General features: G+C 44.6%; 1 protein-coding gene across 4 annotated transcripts; it reads right to left on the bottom strand.

The window, feature by feature from the left end:
* Window positions 1-182: 182 nt before the first annotated feature.
* On the bottom strand, window positions 183-18350 carry golga3 (golgin A3). 4 transcript variants are annotated; one of them, XM_042101181.1, is made up of 24 exons: window positions 18245-18350; window positions 16768-17024; window positions 16070-16321; window positions 14489-14601; window positions 13533-14257; window positions 13082-13193; window positions 11233-11539; window positions 10752-10954; window positions 10483-10620; window positions 10140-10301; window positions 9404-9772; window positions 9222-9299; window positions 8855-9118; window positions 8541-8635; window positions 8164-8380; window positions 7873-8016; window positions 7585-7782; window positions 7321-7437; window positions 5174-5313; window positions 4807-4939; window positions 4303-4425; window positions 3718-3882; window positions 3278-3435; window positions 183-1987 (listed from the first exon to the last, which is right to left on the bottom strand). In XM_042101181.1, exons 2-24 carry the CDS (start codon window positions 16910-16912, stop codon window positions 1804-1806), a joined length of 4542 nt encoding a protein of 1513 aa, XP_041957115.1. In that variant the 5' UTR covers window positions 16913-17024; window positions 18245-18350; the 3' UTR covers window positions 183-1803. The 4 variants fall into 4 exon arrangements, with proteins under 4 accessions (XP_041957115.1, XP_041957114.1, XP_041957116.1 ...); XM_042101180.1 differs by having other exon boundaries at window positions 16768-17063; window positions 18245-18325; XM_042101182.1 differs by having other exon boundaries at window positions 3278-3432; window positions 16768-17063; window positions 18245-18325.
* Window positions 18351-18540: the final 190 nt, after the last annotated feature.

Here is an 18540-nt window from a genome sequence, read left to right as displayed (position 1 = left end):
GGCTATGATGGCAAGAAATAAACCTATAAATCATGCTATGTGGGGAAAATAGAAAATTATTTAAAAGTATACCCAGCATCTCTACTCTTCACATAGTCTAAATTAAATTACCAACATTTAAGAACAAGACATTATGTAGCCTAGTTTATGTTGCCTAGATCAGTCAGAATTGAACCAAAACATAGTTTTCCCAGTCTTTACTCATAGAAATGTATTTTTGCAGAATTGGGACACAAACATTTCTTTTGTACAAAGAAGCTCTTTAAAGTTTTAAAAGAAATCACTGCCAAGTGAATCAACTCCCCCCTGCTTAATTACATGTGATGTGCATTATTCCCTTTGTTTTATGTGTTGCACCATAATTATATTTTGGAAAGCATTCTAATTACTTAGGATTACAATCCCCAGATTCTTGCATCTTAATATTATGCAAGAGTTTAAAATACAGATACATATGATGTTAGGACATGTTAGGACTGTAAATTTGATGCCAACTGGACATTCAAATTACATTTAATCTCACAGGTAAATAACTTTTGGATGTTGCAAACAGCAGATATGAAAAGGTGCCTGTAATTGCCTGATAAATGAAAATGCTTCCAATAAAGCTGATAACAGTAATTTTAACCAATCAGCCTAACAACGCTAACATGTGAAAAAAAAAAAAAACGTTCTTAAATATAACCATGGTAACAATAGACTAAGAACAAAAAATATATATATCTGAGTAAAAATCACTCAGAAATAAGTAGTAACGTTAAGCATAACATATATTATAACTTTCTCTCCCTGAAAGTCAGTTAAGCTTGTTTTCTAATTGTGCAACATCAGTAAATGTCTCATATTTTTACACCCAAGTCCATTTGATTAGATCCTGACAGCAGTCATTTAACATAATCATATAATACATCTCCCAAAACACTCTTAAACACTTTCAATAGAAACATTAATTATATTCATTTAAACAGGAACGTTCTTAACAGCTTTGAAAACATTTCCCCCCATTACAGTCTAAGCCAAACAATACACCTTTACACACTTGAGCATCCAAAACAGTGTGATTCTTTTGAGAGTGTGATATTAAACTGTTTACTAGTGTAAGTGGTCAAAGAGCTGCACCCTGTTGACCTTTAAACAAACAAACAAACAGGAAGGTTCAGAGCTATGACCAAAAAAAGTGAATCTGCACAAACTGTAGCACAAAAGATTTAGTTATGGCAGAGGCTGTGACCAGTGCAGTCGAAGACCGCCAGGCACACGGATTTCGGCTGAGCAGGAAACGGAATGAGTGGGCATGCTCATTCACAGGCACAGAGGAATGGAAGAACAGTTCATCCGCCGCAGGGCCCGGGGCCCACAGCATCAGTTAATAACACCATCAAACTCCTGCATGTATCCCCCCCCCCCCCTCAAATCTTTCATCATGATGACCAGAATCATACTCTGACCAAACAAAAAGTAATTTAAATAACTAATATGCTATAGACACATTTCAGAATACATACATACTCTGCTCACTTAATATAATCTGATAATGTTTTGAAAAATCATAAATAAATAATGACAAAAAAAGATACCAATCAGACAGATTTCCTGACACAGTAAAGCTGGGGTATAAAAATGGGATTTAACCCAAGAACTGTCAGTAATGATGGGACACTGCCAAATGTTGGCAGTTGACAGGAAATTAAAATACAAAACAAACATTGGGGAGGGGGGGATTTTTTTTCCCGCTTTTAAAAAGTGCCTAAGTAGATAAAACCGAAAGTTTTCGCACAGTGTCTTTTGCAGATCTCTTGCATATTACGATAGTGAGGCCTTCTGCTCTGTGTCGCCATCCCCCTCCTCCTCCTCCTCAATGACGGGTCCGTTGTCATAGACACCCAATCTTGAGAGCTCCTCTTCGGTGTTTGCCAACGACGTCATGGACTCGTGTACAGTGACCGTGTGCTCCTCCATCTGCTTCTGAAGGCTGTCCATCTCTTCCCTATGAAGAGGACGCATCATCATTACCAACACATTGACACACCACTCCTATGGAACAAGATTAGCTCAGTAGTGTCACAATGCTAGTTATCCCCCGGAGACAAGAAATACTCTTTTCTAATTGGCTGGTAGGGTGGCTATTAATTCCTTACATCAGGATACCGAATCATTGTACCATATGAATGCTCTTTTGAACGGTAACTATAACAACCATAGTAAACAACGGTTGAACATGGAAGCAGGCTGTAAACAAGCTCCCCATGTTATCATAGTCAGTAGTGAAACAAACTGAACTTTGAACTTGAAGTCGGCTTCTTTTTAAACTGAACCGCATGCGTCCTTTGTGTGCTATAAATGCATGACTATTGCCTTTACACATGAGTGGTAACCGTGGGATAAGCTGTATCCTTTGAGGTGTCCTCATATACGGAATTAATGGACTTATATGAATGCTCATATGAAGGCACAGAGGAATGGAAGAACAGTTCATCCGCCGCAGGGCCCGGGGCCCACAGCATCAGTTAATAACACCATCAAACTCCTGCATGTATCCCCCCCCCCCCTCAAATCTTTCATCATGATGACCAGAATCATACTCTACATAATTACATGATTATGTAATCATACTGTGTACATAATCATACACAGTCGCTTTGGTTAAAAAGCGTCAGCCAAATGTAATGTAATGTAATGTAATGTAATGTAATGACTTGGCAGAGAAAATGTTCTTTGCCTCCGCCTTGTCCATTAAGCCTTAAAGGAGTACCGTCACACCGGTGTGACGGGAATGTTGGGAAATTAACATTCTAAAGAATATCTGGGTTCATTGAATTCAACATAGAATTTTAGAACCTTCAATTGTTGCGGAACTTAGAATGTTCAAAAACCTACACCTTTAAGGGTTAATTCCGTATATCGGGACACTTCAGTGGCAGTAATCCCTTACATATCATTACATAATAGCTATTTTAAATAGCTGGGTGAATGACAGCGTCGTGTGAAACTAATAACACAAAAGGTAGTCTCATTTTAAAATATACTATGCTGATTAATGGCATATTATTTTACAAATATTAACGCAGACTCATAGCCTTACCACAGCTCTGCTTCTCTGTAAGGTTCACTAAATGTTCAACCTGGAGGCATTTTATTTCCGCACAAAAGGCAACCCTCTGAGAGGAAGCCAACCAGACTGGAAAGCTGAGCCACTCTGACCATTAGTCCAGTCTCTAATGCGAGCAGCGCCGTGCATGAACCTCACTCCTGCACAGCGTGTGTCTGTTACACTCACTTGAGCTGGCGCAAGCAGTTGTGCAGGTTATTGAGGGGCTCCCTGCTGATGGAGGTCGAGGGTTTCAGCAGCTCGTCCAGCAGCGAGGCCGGCACAGGGCAGTCGGGGATCTTCACAGGGGTCACGGGGTTGGAGTCCGCCTTCAGCTCCATCCGCTGCTGCAACGTCATTTCACAACCAGGGTCAGTGCTCGACTAGACTTGACTCAAGAGCAGCGATAACAAGCAACTCAATGCGGCATGACTTTTTGCTTAAACATTCACTTGCTTATTCACGCTCGTCAAACATCAATGCCTCCTCTGAATGACTTTCACATGAGATAATGAGAGAACACAGGCATGAGTCCACTGCGCTCGCACACAATGCCAGTATTTGGGGTTTTTCTTTTTTACTTTAAAACCGCTTTATTCACGGCCGCTGACACATGAGTGCTGGCTGACCTTTCTCATGCGCGTCTGCTTGAGGTCCTGCTTGAGCTGCTGGTTCTGCTGCAGAACCGTCTTCATGCTGTTCCGCAGCTCGGCCACTTTGGCCTGCAGCATGAACTTGTCCTTCCGGGTGCTAGTCAGCTCCTCTTGCACCATCTCCAGCTCCACCTTAATCCTCTGCACACACACACACCAAGCAATGATGGCACAGCATAATGTTACATCTTCATTCTACAAAATGTTTTCCAGATGTAAAATATTTATATATATATATATATATATATATATATATACATACATATATACACACACACACACAACTATATAGTAAGTTCAAAACGATTAAAATTGAGACAAGCAAGATTTTAAAACATTAAAGGGAAGGTCTAAATGTAATATACATGTACATGTACATACACATATGTAAATGTAATATAATATGTACATTCAAAACAATGACCATTGAGACTAGTAAGATTTTAAAACGTTATAAGGAAAGGCCAGTTTTTGCATTCATATAAATCATGTAGCCCATTCCATAAGGGGCTCAGACTCCTGGGCCAGTGTTTTCAGCGTGCTCCTGGGCAGCAGCCCTACCTGCAGCGTGTCCTGGAGGCCGTCCATCTCCCTTTGGTTGCACTGCTCCGACATCTCTACCTGCTGCTTCTGGGTCTCGATCTCTCGCTGTCTCTGCTCAACCTCCCACTTCAGATCCTCCACCTGAGAACAGCACACACACACACACACTCTAATGAGGTCATCTTTCATAACAGAGTTTCATGCACCTTGGAGGAATAGCTGGTACAATGCAATTAAGAGACTTCCCAGGGCAATTAAGTCATACAAGCAAATGCATAATTCAAATTAAGAATGATGGAGCGAAGAGTGAGTACTGTACTGGTTGTTTTTGGTGCCTGATTTTGGACACTTTGTAGGCCCTTGTTTGGTAACTAAGCAGCGTAAATATAGACAAAACAGCATATCCCCTCAAAGCCACATGACTAGCAGTCACATTAGACTGAGCATCTGGCAGGGTATATAAATGAGGCTCAAACACATCCATGAGCAAACAGCACAGGGCTGATGGCCAGGCGACCGCACCTCCTGGTTGGTGAGGGGCTGTTTGCTGAGCTGCTCGTCCAGCTGCTGCTGCAGGATCTGGAGCTGGGTGTTGGCCTCGGCCAGCTCCTCCTGGAAGCGGGACACCTCCTGACCGTGTTTCTCATCGTGAGTCCTGCACCAGGCAGCAAAGAGAGGGAGGGAGGGGAGGACAAAGGGAGGAATGAGTGGATGAATACTGATGTCAGTGTAACAGTCAGTCTTCATGAAGGCATTTCAGCAAAACTCAATTTCAAATGGGGGAAATCACACTGGAGGGGTTCCATAAAAGAGTCTCTCTGCCTCAGGAAGTTCAAGTGGAAGTCTTGATCAGCTGCTTTTGCACTGACAGATATGGATCCCGACTGACCTGAGCTTATGGGCCTCTGTCTGTAAGGCTTTGATCAGCTCTTCTTTGGCCTGCAGGTCCTTTTTGATCTCGGCAAGCTCCAGCATGGCAGCCCTGTAGTGCCTTCGGTTGTGGGCAGCCTCCATCTTGGCCTCAGCCACCTGTGAAACAAGCAGAACTATTCATATACTTGCTTGCATTCGTTATCCACTCATTAAGACAGCATGTCAATAATCAAAAACATTAACACTCCATTTTTACTGATTTTTATCTGGTGAAATAACACACAGAAAATGGTAGCATGATTTCAGATAAATGAGGTTAAATTATGTCTTTGGTGGATGCATTTTAATCTGATGCTAGCCTAAACTTCAAAAATCCTTCAGACTTTATTATTTCTCAGAGAAGCGTCACAAAAACCAGTTAGTTAGCTAAATAATTAAGGAAAAAATATAACATCCGATCAGAGTAAAATGTTTGCTGTGTGGCAAACAGACAAAGCAGACTCATGTCTGAATGTTTTTAGCAGCACACCTGGGTTTGGCTAATTATACATAATAATAATTTATTTCTATTGCACCTTTCATACACAGAATGCAGCTCAAAGTGCTTTACATTTGGAGCATTTAACACAATAATAGAGAGAGGAAAAGTTGTAATAATACAAACAAACAAAACAATAAAAAAACGGAAGACCCTGTAAAAAGCAGCAGAATGCAAAATAATAAGCGCTTTCAGACATATGTGTAAAACCGGAGGTTCTGCCGATGTTAAACGGTGGGGCAGTATATCTGAATGACATAACCGGTCATATGGAAGTCCGAATTTAGCTGGTTGTTCTACTACTCCCCCCCCCCCCCCCCCCCTAGTATTTCCTCCGGACATTATGTAAATGTGCTGTGTGTGAACGAGGCGTAGAACATGCGGTTAAAATTCACACCTAGTGAGAGGGCGTGTTGGTAATATTTCTTTCGTGCATCCATGTGGTTAGATCTGACTTAAATGCCAGTGTTATGATGGAGTGGCATAGTGCTGTCCAGAAAATCTCCGACGTGGAAAGATGCAGACACCACAGAGCTACTGTCCATGAGGGCATACAACATTTTGATAGAACACATGAAGGGAACGGCATGTTGTAGCCTACAACTGCATGGCAAGGCCAAACGAATTCAAAAGACTGAATCATAAGCAGAAGGCGCTGAAAAGGCAGTAGCCTACAGCGACGTCGTTGACGACAATAACAGGAGTATTTAATAAATTGTTAGCCAACACTTCTGTTCATTGATAGCCTTCTCATGACCTCAGAGCTGAGCTCGCTGATATTTGTTGAGCATAAATATGGCTAGAGAAAATGAAAACGAAGAAAACGCAACTTTGTTCCAAGCTCCTTACGTAAATGCAATAGACACATGGGGAGAGGATGCTTTTGGAAAAAATAAACCATCAACTTCACTGTTATGTTAGTATTTTGTTTGTTGCTTAAAAACGTATGATGGCCTTGAAGTCTTGAATTTGCCTACTGAATTGGCTGGTAGCCTACCATAAAGTTTGTGCATGCTCTCTCTCCAACGCAAACCAGATTTGGGGTTCTATAAGTAATTCTGGTACATAACTTTGAAAACAGATAAATGTGTTTATTCGAAGAACACATACAAATACTGTAGGTCAATTTCAAGTGCGCACTTACGTGACTAGCCTACTTCAAGTATTAGCCTATGTACAATATATTTCTCTTCTTTAGCCTACATAATGCATAGGCTACACTTTGTAAACAAAAAGCAGCTGTGACAGGCAGCGGCCGTATATATTCTGCATCATATCTCGCATTTTGTGAACTCTACAAGCCCCCACTCCTCCCTCGACAACCACACGGAGATTCTGTAATGTGCGTGTATGTCGTTCACACATACATCCGTATAAGGTCAGTATAAGGTCCGCAGGTTAGCATCATATCTGAATCATCCGAAGGGTAGGACCTCCGTTTGACAAACCTCCGCATATACTCCGGAGGTTATATCTGAAAGCGCTTACTGTGAAGAAATAGGCTACATGAATGCTGTGACCTGCTAATGTGGTGCCGAAGTAAGACACAAGAGATAACGCACAGCACGGGTCAAGTGAGGGTCAATGAGTCTCAGTGAGTGGCCCAACCAGTAGCAGTTGCTCACCTGCTCTGTTAAAGTTTTCACTTTGATCTTCTCCTTCTCGAGCGCCGTCTGTAGAGTTTGGACCAGCTGCCGCATCTGCTCGTCCTCCTCCTCTTTCCGCTTGAGGACAGCTTGGACCTGAAAGCAAGTTCAACCACACTGATGCATTTACTTCTATTTACCAGTTGATAGAGGTGAAATGGATGTGTTAAAGAAAGGTTTGACACAAGATTGGATCAAACAATCTTTATATAAATGTTATAACACACACACACACACACACACCTGAAGATTGAGCTGGACCAGGTCTGCTTCCCGCTTGGCCAGCGCCGTCTCCAAGATGTTGGCGTGCTCCTTCAAAGCATTATGGGACTTTCCCAGTCCTGCCAACTTCCCTTTTTCATGCTCCATCTCGAGAGCCAGCTTCTTGTTGGCGTCCTCCAGACGCCGGATTCGCTTCTTGAAGCATCGCGCTTCCTGAAGCTGAAAAGACATATTTCCAAACATTTAACTTCTCAGGTAACCTACACAAGTTAAAGAAAAATGTGACACTAGCAACATCACCCTTCCCACCTCATCCTCCAACTCCATAACCTTCTCCTGGTATTCCTCCAATTCCGTGCTGGTGAGAGAGATGACCTCCTGCAGCTCCTTCTCCAGCATGGCTTTGCTGTGAGCGATTGCCTTCAGCTCGGCTTTTAATCTCTCCACCTTGTCCTGAAAGAGTGGACAACATAATTTCACGCATGCGTTATTCACACGTCTTTCCTTGTACACTTCGGTCATAACTGTCTGTGTGGAATCATGTAGCAATTCTAAAAAAATCAATTTTTTTGAAAAATAATGTCAAACTGCAGACTGTACCTGCAGCGCCTGGTTGTTGCCTCCTTCTGTGAGCTGAGCTTTGAGTTTGACCACCTCAGCCTCGGCAGTCTCCTTGTCTCCCAGGGCCTCCTGGAGTCTGCGGCTGAGGATGCCCACGGCGTTCTCGTAGGCCTTGTGCTTGGCCTTCATTTCCTTCTGCGCGCTGGTCAAATCAGTCCCCAGCCGCTTCATTTTTACTTTTTGCTCCGAGATGGCCCTGAAAACGGTGACAGGAACCATTACGTAAAACATACTCATGCTACTGTCCATGTCAGACATTTGCTGTCAATAACAGTGCAAAAAGTTGGAAACTTAAGTATTATGCAACATTTTGGACTGCTACTATAGAGACTCTCGAATTTCGTGCCATGACTCACTTTTTGGCTTCTTCCTCCATGTGCTCCACCCGCTTCCTTAGCTCCTCCCTCTCCTCCGTCACAGCAGCTAACTGACTCTGATCAAACTGCAGATTCTGGAGAAAAATGAAGAGCCACACACACGTTAAAACATGTTAAGAGCCTTCTGAAATGAAGAGATCATTTCACAGCAGCAAATAAAGCCAACAACAAAACAGTTTTGGGACAAAGAAGAGGAAGAGAGAGAGAGAGAGAGAGAGAGAGAGAGAGAGAGAGAGAGAGAGAGAGAGAGAGAGAGAGAGAGAGAGAGATAGAGAGAGCTTGTATCAGTGCACCTGTAGCTGCGAGTCAAGCTGGTTTCTTTCAGCCTGGACAGACTGGAGATGGGCTTCCAGGCTGGTCATCTGCTTCTGCACGCGCTCCATCTCCGTCTGCAGCCGAGCTTGCTCCTGCTCGGCACTCTGCTTCTCCCCCTGGGCCTGCAGCAGCTCCTGCTTGAGGTCCTTCACCTCGGCAGCGAGGCGCTTCTTCGTAGTCTTCAGCTCGCTGATCAGCTGCTCTTTGGAGCTGGCGTCTCGGCGGTAGGCCTCGACCATTACCTGCAGGGTTTAAGGAGTGACCAGGGTGAGTGAGTGACGAGTTAAGGGAGTCATTTTGAGAGGCATCAGAAAAAAGGATTAAGATGTGGGGAAGCAAGCAGACCTTTTGTTGTGAAAACTGTTCTTTGAGTTTCTGGGCATGTTTCTTTAAGGTGCTGTTTTCCTGTTGTAATGTCTCGATCTTGAAGAAGCAGATGACAGAATAGAAGTTCTTATTAATCTTCAGTCACATACCAAGACAATTATGCAGTATATAGGCACCCCACCAATCCTGGATTGTCTCACCTGTGAGGCTTTCACCTGGACCTCCTGCTTAAGCTGGTCCAACATGTCGGCCGCCACCAGCACGTCCTCCCCGAGCTTCTCGGCCCCCTCATCGATCTGGCTCTTGTCCGCCCGCGCGGCCTGGAGAGCCACCTCCAGCACTATCTTCTCATTCTGTAGGAACTGGATGGTGTCCTCCTTGGCAGTGCTGTCCGTCTGCAGCTCGGCCAGCTGGGCCTCCAGCTCCAGGTAACGGGCCTCCAGCTGGTTGAGGGACTGCTCTTTGGTGTGGAGGCTCTCCTGGGTGTCGGTCAGCTGCCTCATCAGCTCCAGATGCTCCTGCTGAAGGGTTTCCAGCTGTGCGTCCTTCTGGGTCAAGGTCAGTCTCACCTGCGGACCAAAATAAACCTCAATGACATGCTACTATGGGCCCCGAGTTTGGCGGCGATATAGGTAGGGGGAAGCTACGTCAAGACAGGGACTCTGAAATGGGCGAGACCTCTTTGGTTTATTCAATTTCACTTCACCTATCACATGCAACCAGTGTTACATTCTGATCAATCTATCGATCATTTATAAATTAACTTCAGCCTGACTAAGCCCACTTTATGCATCTGACTTCGCTCTGGCCAAAAAGTGCACTGTCGGCAAAATACGCACCCCTTGAGATGAAAAGCATCTATCGCCCATAACTGCTGCCTGCTACAAAAAAGAACATCAGAAGCAAGTGATTATAGAGATTCGTAGGAATGTTTACCTGTTCTAGTTCCCTTTCTAGAGCAGTCGCAGTGTTCGCTAATTTGAGCAGATGGTCACGCTCTGCTTCAAACTCATCCAGCTTGTGCTGGAGATCCTCCTCCACCATGCTCTTGGCATCCTGAATCTGCTGAATGGCAGCCTCTTGAGACATCATGTCCACCTGGGGTCGAGAAGAAACCAGATCAAACATGATCAATATCACTCAACTTTCTCCGTGATGATCAGACCTGTTAAGCAAGATTCTGCCTTCCTTATGGGTGGGGATTTAATGTTTATAAATGCTTCTAGAGCTTCCAAAGAGCTTTTCATTCCAAAGAGAGATAATGACATGATGATTAGACCTCAATGCTTTGAAGCTGGACAGCAATGCGCTCCTTCTCCTTGATAGAGCGGTGCTTGGTCTCCTGAAGCTCGTGAGAAAGAGTCACATTCTCTATCTTTAGGTTTTCCAGCACGCCAATCTGGGTCATTTGTCCAGCCTACAAACAAAGAACAGATTCATTATTAGTTAAATGGTCATGGTCATAGTCACTGGATAGTCCGATTGGATGGTCATCTCGTCATGGAGGTTTTTTGACACTGCCTTGCAGATCTCCCCGTAAATGCTGACCTGCATGTTGGCCATCTCGCCCTGCAGGCGGACCCGGGCCTCCTGGGCTATGGCCAGCTGCTGGTGGTACCACTGGCGGAGCTGCTGCAGGGAGTCGATCTCGGCCTGCGAGGTCTTGAGCTTGCTCTGCAGTGCGCTGCGCTCCAGCTGGACCTGCTGGAGCTGGTTCTGGAGACCCCCCATCTGCTGGCGCAGGTCCTCAACTACGAGCAGAGCACCGAGGGGGTTAGGGTTGAGAGCACTGCAAAAACACATCAAGCTGCACTGGCTCAGCACACACACGCACACACACACACACAGGGCATCCATAGAGCGTACATGACCAGTTCTTTAGCGTTCACAGATTCACAGTTCACTTTGCTGGTGTTCATGTTGACAGCTTCTCTCATTCCAAAATGCTCTCGGTACAGCCACACTTCCTATGCCTGTGCATTCTACTCCCTACTGTACATTTCATGCATGAATTCAGCAATGCACTCACCAGTGTTGTCCTTCGTAAGTAGTGCCTGCTGCATCTCCTCCACTTTACCCATGAGCCTCTGGTACTGCTCCTCGGCCACCTGTAGGTCGGTGCCCAGTGACGCCAGGCTGGCGTTCTTGCTCTCCAGGTTGCCCTGTAGCTCCACCATGGCGCGCTCCAGCTGGGCGCTGTTCTGACGGAGCGAGGTCACCTCTGTGGACAGGGAGCGCTGCTTCTCCTGGCTGGCCTGGGTCTGCTCCACCTGGGCCTGCAGCCGCGCGTTGACCGTGGCTAACTGGGCCTGGAGCTCAGTCTTTTCTTTCAGCGCCTGGAGAGGAAATTTCACCGATTGTCAGGGCATCGGAGGTGTGGTTGGAGTATTTGTAGCCAAAGTGGAAAAGCACAATTAAACTAACAGATGAGATAAGGCTTACACATTTTTCCGGTTTCTGTTTTAAGCTCTCAAGTACATAGACCAAAAGCACTTTGTATTTGCAGTAACTGAGAAAGTAACCTTCATAAAAAGGCTAAGATGACTAGAAAAAAGTTAATGTAGTGAGTGATCGATATTCCTGGTAGAGGGAGCACAGGCCTTAGACCAGGGGTGGGCAAACTGCACCCGCGGGCCGGATCCGGCCCGCCGAGCATTTCATTTAGTTATCAGGCTGCTCGCTATTTTTTTCCTGCGAGAGACGACGTTGGTTAGCTTTACTGCAAACTGCTTTTCACTCTCCTTAGATAACGTTTACAATGTCAATGATAAAAAAACATCATGTTAAATAGTTTAACATTATGTTATCTCTAAGTTAACTCTTAGTTATCTCCTTTGCAGCAGATCTAACGTGAACATTATGCAATCCATTTAATTGGGAACGCGTCTGCACTCACGAGAGGGAGAGAGAGCCGCAGGTTCCAGCTGGCTTGTGATTGTTGATAATTGGTATCTCCTTCTTATAAGAAAGTTTTAAAAGGAAAATCATGAAGGCAACAGTAGTTCCCACTACTGACCATTTAAAAACTGTGAGAGGGCCCAGCCGTAGGTACAGCACTAGCCATAGCGGAGCAGGCAGAAGATCATTGAGAAATAAACGTGAATTAAAGCGACTGTCTTAAAGCGACAGTGCACAATTTATACATTTGTTAAACAGCATAAAATTATCAGTATTTTTAAAACAAATTAGCAGTATTTTAAAACAAATACTTTTCATACTAAATTATAGGCTATAAAAAATGTTATTTTTTTTATGCGTGTGTCGTGGTGGGGGTGGGGGGGCGTTTGTGCGGCCCGCCGGCCAATTTTCAAAACCCAATGTGGCCCTTGAGCCAAAAAGTTTGCCCACCCCTGCCTTAGACCAAGGGTGTGATGTTTGGGGGCACCACATGCTTTAGCTGCTAAATGTTTGCAAGCCCATAAATGGTTTAATGCCACAACCTGGAGGGCTCTCTGGGATGGTTCTCTACCAAGTTTACTTTCACAAGCTGCTTAAGCTGCATTATAATCCTCCGTGAGGTCTGAAACCCCACAGGAACATGTGCCTTTATTTAGCAGGCCCCTTCATTTTAATAAGGCTATGACTTCACACTTTTGAACCTGAACGGGATTGGGTGTTTTAATTTAAATGTAACACCTTTATAACATGCTGTGTGGCAGGACACATCAGAGTTTTGGAAATGAATGCAGACATCTCCAGACTACTGATTAGAAGTGGTGAAACAATTAAAATCTGTTTTTTTCAAAAGATACACACAACAGAACATGGGAAAGGACTGACATATGAACGGACTGTAATACCCACAACAATGAGACAAGCTCAGTGGTAAGCCATTAGTAGTCACTGTTCTGAGTTTAGATTCCACACCATAAATGTACCTGATTGGCCTCGGATGACAGTGACTCGAGTTGCCCTTCTAGTCGCATTTTTTCTTTCAGGACTTGGAGCACTTCATCGTGTGTTCCCATCACTGAGCTACCTAAGGACACACTACATAAACACAGGGGTCTTAGCATTCACAGTCGGTTTAAATGTGAAACAGTTCACACACTCACACACACACATACCAAAGCCCAGACATATTTCACCAGAACAGAATTCTTGAGCATAATCCTTTACAATCACAATGACCTCACATAACCTCAAACTTACTTGATAAGAACATCAGAATCTCATGTATTTACATTCAATTGGTTATCAGACAGTAAGAGTCTTGTAGTTTTATATGTCTAGACATAACAAAAGCAGCCTGTTCGTTCCATTTTTATCACCGAGTGCCTGATAGCATCAGTCTCATCTGCAGAAGCTTTTGTTATGGGGCCCACGTACCTGCTGGAGAAGCTGTCCCTTCTGCTGCGGGGCTCGATGCTGCCATCCTGCTCCTGCTCCAACTCGCCCAGCCGCTGCTCCTCGGTGGCTGCTTGCAGCACGTCGTGCAAGGAGGGGAACTGCCCCACGGCCTCCGCGGCGATCTCGCGGCCCTCCACTGTGTACGGCGCCCTCTGGCGCCCCACCGCCGCCGCCAGCGTGGCGAAGGTCCCCGTGGTGGACACGCTGCTGTAGGACGAGCTGTCGCTGTCGTTGCCGTCGTGCCTCGTGCCCGACTCGCTCCCGTCCGCCTCCGACGCGTTGTCGCGGATGGCCACCGTAGGCGACTCCAGACGCCTCTCCGCCGCCTCCGGGGAGATGCTGACCTCCGAAAGCGTGGAGACGGAGGTGACGGAGTGCGCCGAGCTGAAGGAGGAGTCGACGCCGCCACCGCCACCGCCACCGGAGGTCACCTCCACACCGCTGCCACCTCCGCCTTCTGCCGCCTCAGGGGTCTTGTAGTCGGCCAGGGAGTGGATCTTGGTGCGGGACGACTTGGACTTGCGCTCCTTGGCCGGCGGGTAGCCCAGGCTGCCAACTTTGGGCCCCCGGGGGACGCTCGTCCTCAGGAAGGAGTACTCCTTTGTCATGGAGACCGTACTAGCCCTTGGTAGACCCTCAGGGTGAAGCATCAGCTCAGGGTCAAGAGTGCTCATCGGGCGACTTCTTGGAGTAGAGCGATGTGACTGGGAAATTAAAGAAACCCCATCACACATTAAAACCCTGCAATAGGTTAGTCCCACTTACACCTAAACACCTAAATGATTTTACTTTATCTAAATGACTCCTCTGGCCATCAATACTAGGACTCAGTAAGACTATGTGTTTGAATACATTAAAAAAACATGGCCAAAGACTTTGGACTGAGAACTAACAAATCAATTGAGTGGATTACTACTCTTCCATGGTAAACTCACCCTCTCCTTCTGCCTCTGTACCCGGTACTGCTTCAGCTGTTCCTCCAGACGCCGCCGAGCCTCTCGTCTGATCTTCTCCTCGTTCTCCATCTGAAGGGATGGCTCTAGGGAAGCTATAGAAGGGAAAACGGTTTGAACACAAAAGGGTCGCACCTACAGCTCAGAATCAACTCGATCGCAAATGCATTTTCCAGTACTAGGATCCAAGCATGGCATGTTTCAGGCCTCTGTACTTTACTGAAGTGGCTATGTTTATCCTCTAGAAAGCTATGATTAGCTTTTAGGTATGCGTCATCTTCTGAGAGCCTTAAAACATACAATACTGTGGATTGCCCAAGAGAGGACAGAAAATGCTTCATTATGGCTTCACGCCACGGTCATACAAGCAGCACTTGTGTGCTTTTTCACGTTGACACGTTTTTTTTGGTGGTTTGGTGGCTTTGTTCAAACACATAGATGTTGCTGCAGCCACAAAAATCTGTGCTTGTATGAGGTGGTGATTTTTTCTATTGGCAATTATGCCCACATGCAGTCAAACCCTGCTGCCAAAGATGAGTCATAATCATGTTACAGCCATTCTCTCAGTCCCGTTAGTCAAGTGCCAAATTATGGTGGAAACACAAACCAATAAACTTATTTTAGCTTAAGGTTAGTTACAAATACTGCCCCACAGCCTGTACGTTTGGGCACACACTTTTATCTCGTGTCACAAGATAAAAGGCAAGAAGGTATAAAACAACATTGTCCTTTAATATTAAATCAGGATAGCTAGCTATTCTAAGCTTCAACAGGCCTGTGGAAATTACATCACTAACAGTCTGGTCACTGCACATTTGTCATAAACACCATTTGGTTGGGCCAGATTTGTTGGCATTTGACCAACTTACTAAAGGTTCTGCAGGCAGATAGGGATGGCCAACTCTTTGGAAGTTCCTTCATTTTGTTACAGCTGGACTATGAGGAAACTAGCTACAGATTACAAAGTCCAGAGGGGTCAAACAGTTGTTCCCCATGGAGCATCCACTTCAGTGACAAACATCACATCTTGGATACAGGATTGAATATTCCAAAATACATATAGCACACGGCAGCGAAGCTATCATATTACATATGTTCAATTTACACTTTGAATCTCTCTCTTACTTATCCATGAAACAATGAAATCAAACGGTAGCCTTGTACCAAAAATGCTCCAAACCCTACCAACTTAAATCCCCATTTTCCCAAAACACAAACAACAACAACACAAACAACTTGTCAAACAACCAACCACACAAGCACCCACAACCAACTAAGGCCAACAACGAGGTAGGAAGCACAACAGAGAAAGGTCACAAACTACAGCAGGTTCCCAATTAATCTCCAAGGGGTGAAACAGCACACAGGCAGGGGCACCAAAAATCAAGGGGTGGGTTATATCAGCCTCAGAAGCATAAATCCGAGCCAAACCAGGGTTAAAATAGGCAAAAGGATATTACTGTTGTCGTTATTATTATGGGGATTAATAATCAAACGCAGGCTGGGGAGAAGGGGGTAGCACATGGGTGGGTGGGGACTCAGTGGATGTCACCGTATGCTTACACAATTCCGTCTCCTGCATAGGTATACTTAGTCTGAGCGACTGCAATGCGTCACCCTTGTGAACAGAGCCCTCAGCAATAGCTCCCTCAGACTTCTCTAGGCTGTCAGGGAAAGCAGGCACACCTGGAGACTGCTCTTTGGTCTGGGGAGGGGGTGGTGGAAGCAGGGGGCCGTTTGGCTGCCGGTCCCCTCCAGCTCCCGGGCCCTCCACCAGTCCTTCTCCATTTGGCACCTTGTCTGCCTTCACAGGACCTGCAGGGAGACAGGGATGGGTGGATCTGTGAGGACAACCGTCTCCTACATCAAAGCTGTGACACAATAGGCTGCAAGCATGTGCGAAGCCAGGTGCTCAACTGGAACACAATCATTTTGTTTCTTGGGGAATAAGTAGAACTGCCCTAACAAGTGACGGGAAACGCCAGCATAATATTAAGCAGAAACTACATTATGCCTGAAGATGTTAAATTTATGGTAATGATTTAATTGTCAAAGCTCCAAAGTGCAAGAAATAATTGTTAGACCTGCAACTACAGAAATACTAAAAGAGTCTACACACATCTGTATCTGAAATGCAGCAGAAAGTTACTGATATAATGGACAAGGCCATCTGAGGTCATTGAAGACAATAGGCAATAGACTTTAATGGCCTAGCTTGACAGACCCCATTTTTACAGCAGTTCTGCTCTAGAAAGACTTACCATTAGATGTGTCCTCCACTGCTTTTGAATTTGATTCAGTGACACTTCCAACAGGATCAGAACTACTATCTTTGGATTGTTCCAGGGAACTCAGGTGGTGGGGACTGCTTTCCATGGTGGAGATTTCTGCTTTGCCGTTTTCCATTTTTTGGGGTGAGGTGACGCCACAGTAGCGCCCATGGAAGAGAAATGGGGCTTGTAAAGGTATTCACTTCTTCACAAACATCCTTTCAGAAAAGCTTTGGTGGCAGAAAGTCCTGATGAAAATGGAATATTGGCAAGAATTAATCAGTTATCTAAAGAAATGAAATGAAGACATTTTAAGATTCCCATACCATGACATATATCGGCATTGTAAAGACATGAAGACACTGAAATTCATGATCTGTATATTTTAATCTATGTTTAATCTATAATTCTTGTTACATTAATCGTGTGGGCGATAAAGGCAAACTGGTTTGACAGCACAGCGAGTCACGTGTCACTGATGACAGCTCATGGTTCATGGCACTCAACGCATGACAAGACGCAAATCTTTATTTTAGTGTGCTGTGTGTTCTGGAGCTACTTAGTTTGTATGAAATTTCATATTTATAACAGTCAGTAATTTAAAAATGGAGGCTCAGCAACAGAAATAAACATTTCATTAAGAACAGTTAAGTGGATTGAGATTAGCCAACGTTAGTCTTAGACGTCTACACCAAGTTAACGTTAACTCCATTCTCTTCAAAAATCTTCAGATCCTAGTGCACATTTAGCTTGCAAACTAGATGACAATTTCGGTACACGTTATGAGGTAAATTACATAGAACGCTGACCACAATTTGTGCACTTTAGCTCAAGGCTAAATAAGCTAATTTCGGGAGAGACCTGTCTGTGTTTTGTTAGCCCTCCGATTACTATCATTACCGCTACAATCCTCTGGTTGTACAGAGCTGTCGATTAAGCGTTGAAAAAAACGATACCTCAAAGTTTCCTTAATTGGTGAAGATCTTGACTTAACCACTTGATCGTGAAACCACGGAATCAATTAACAATCTGGGATGTTTAGCCACCGCTAGCAACCTACCGTCAACTTACCTACACACAGAGACTACATGCAGCTACCTTAAATATCTTCTACATTTCCAATTACGCTCAGTGATTAATAGAAACTGTATGAATATCAATCTTTATAATGTCAGTTTTTAAAGACAGTGCGTTATGATCAGTCAACAATCCAAATCACAAACATGAGATTGCCTTTCAACGCGTAGAACTAGCCTCTGCTGGACCAGAAAGATGTTGGGTCCATGAGAAGCTAACTCTAGCTATAGCTAACTAGCTTAGCATACTTACTATCTAACAACAAAATACAAACACGCTGTTAAAATATTATGGCAGCACATATGCATCAAATAGCGCCCAAACCATGACTCCAGTCACCCAATTTCCAAACACTTTCATGCCTGGGTAACCGTAAAATTAAAATACCAACCTTAGGATACGTTCTCCTTCTTGGTTCTACGTGGCTGTTTAGATTCCATGTGTGCCTCATTCCGAAGAGAAACATGGTCACAGCTAATACGTTCCGGGGTGGGGTGTCATTCAGTGGTGAAAGCCAAGATGTGCAAGGGAATTAAATTACATATTACTTTAGATTATTTAGGATGTTCATTTTTAATGCCTTAAAAACGGCAAAGAGCAAAAATGCACGACGTGTTTGTATTACATTTAATATGGGTAGTGTTGTCTTCCCTGCCAAGTTCTCAAAATTAAGTGTGATAAATAGTC

The sequence above is a fragment of the Alosa sapidissima genome, chromosome 8 (assembly GCF_018492685.1).
Source record: "Alosa sapidissima isolate fAloSap1 chromosome 8, fAloSap1.pri, whole genome shotgun sequence".
Classification (NCBI taxonomy): Eukaryota; Metazoa; Chordata; class Actinopteri; order Clupeiformes; family Clupeidae; genus Alosa; species Alosa sapidissima.
The sequence above is the reverse complement of the archived record's forward strand: the minus strand, read 5'-3'. Positions and strand labels throughout refer to the sequence as shown.

Excerpts from the sequence above, each read along its gene's own strand:
- golga3 (XM_042101181.1), bottom strand. The coding sequence starts at position 16,912 with ATGGAAAACGGCAAAGCAGAAATCTCCACCATGGAAAGCAGTCCCCAC. Across the intron at positions 13,194-13,532 it reads AGGGACAGCTTCTCCAGCAG|TGTGTCCTTAGGTAGCTCAG; the intron begins GTACGTGGGCCC and ends GTGTTTATGTAG. Across the intron at positions 8,636-8,854 it reads AGCTTGACTCGCAGCTACAG|AATCTGCAGTTTGATCAGAG; the intron begins GTGCACTGATAC and ends ATTTTTCTCCAG.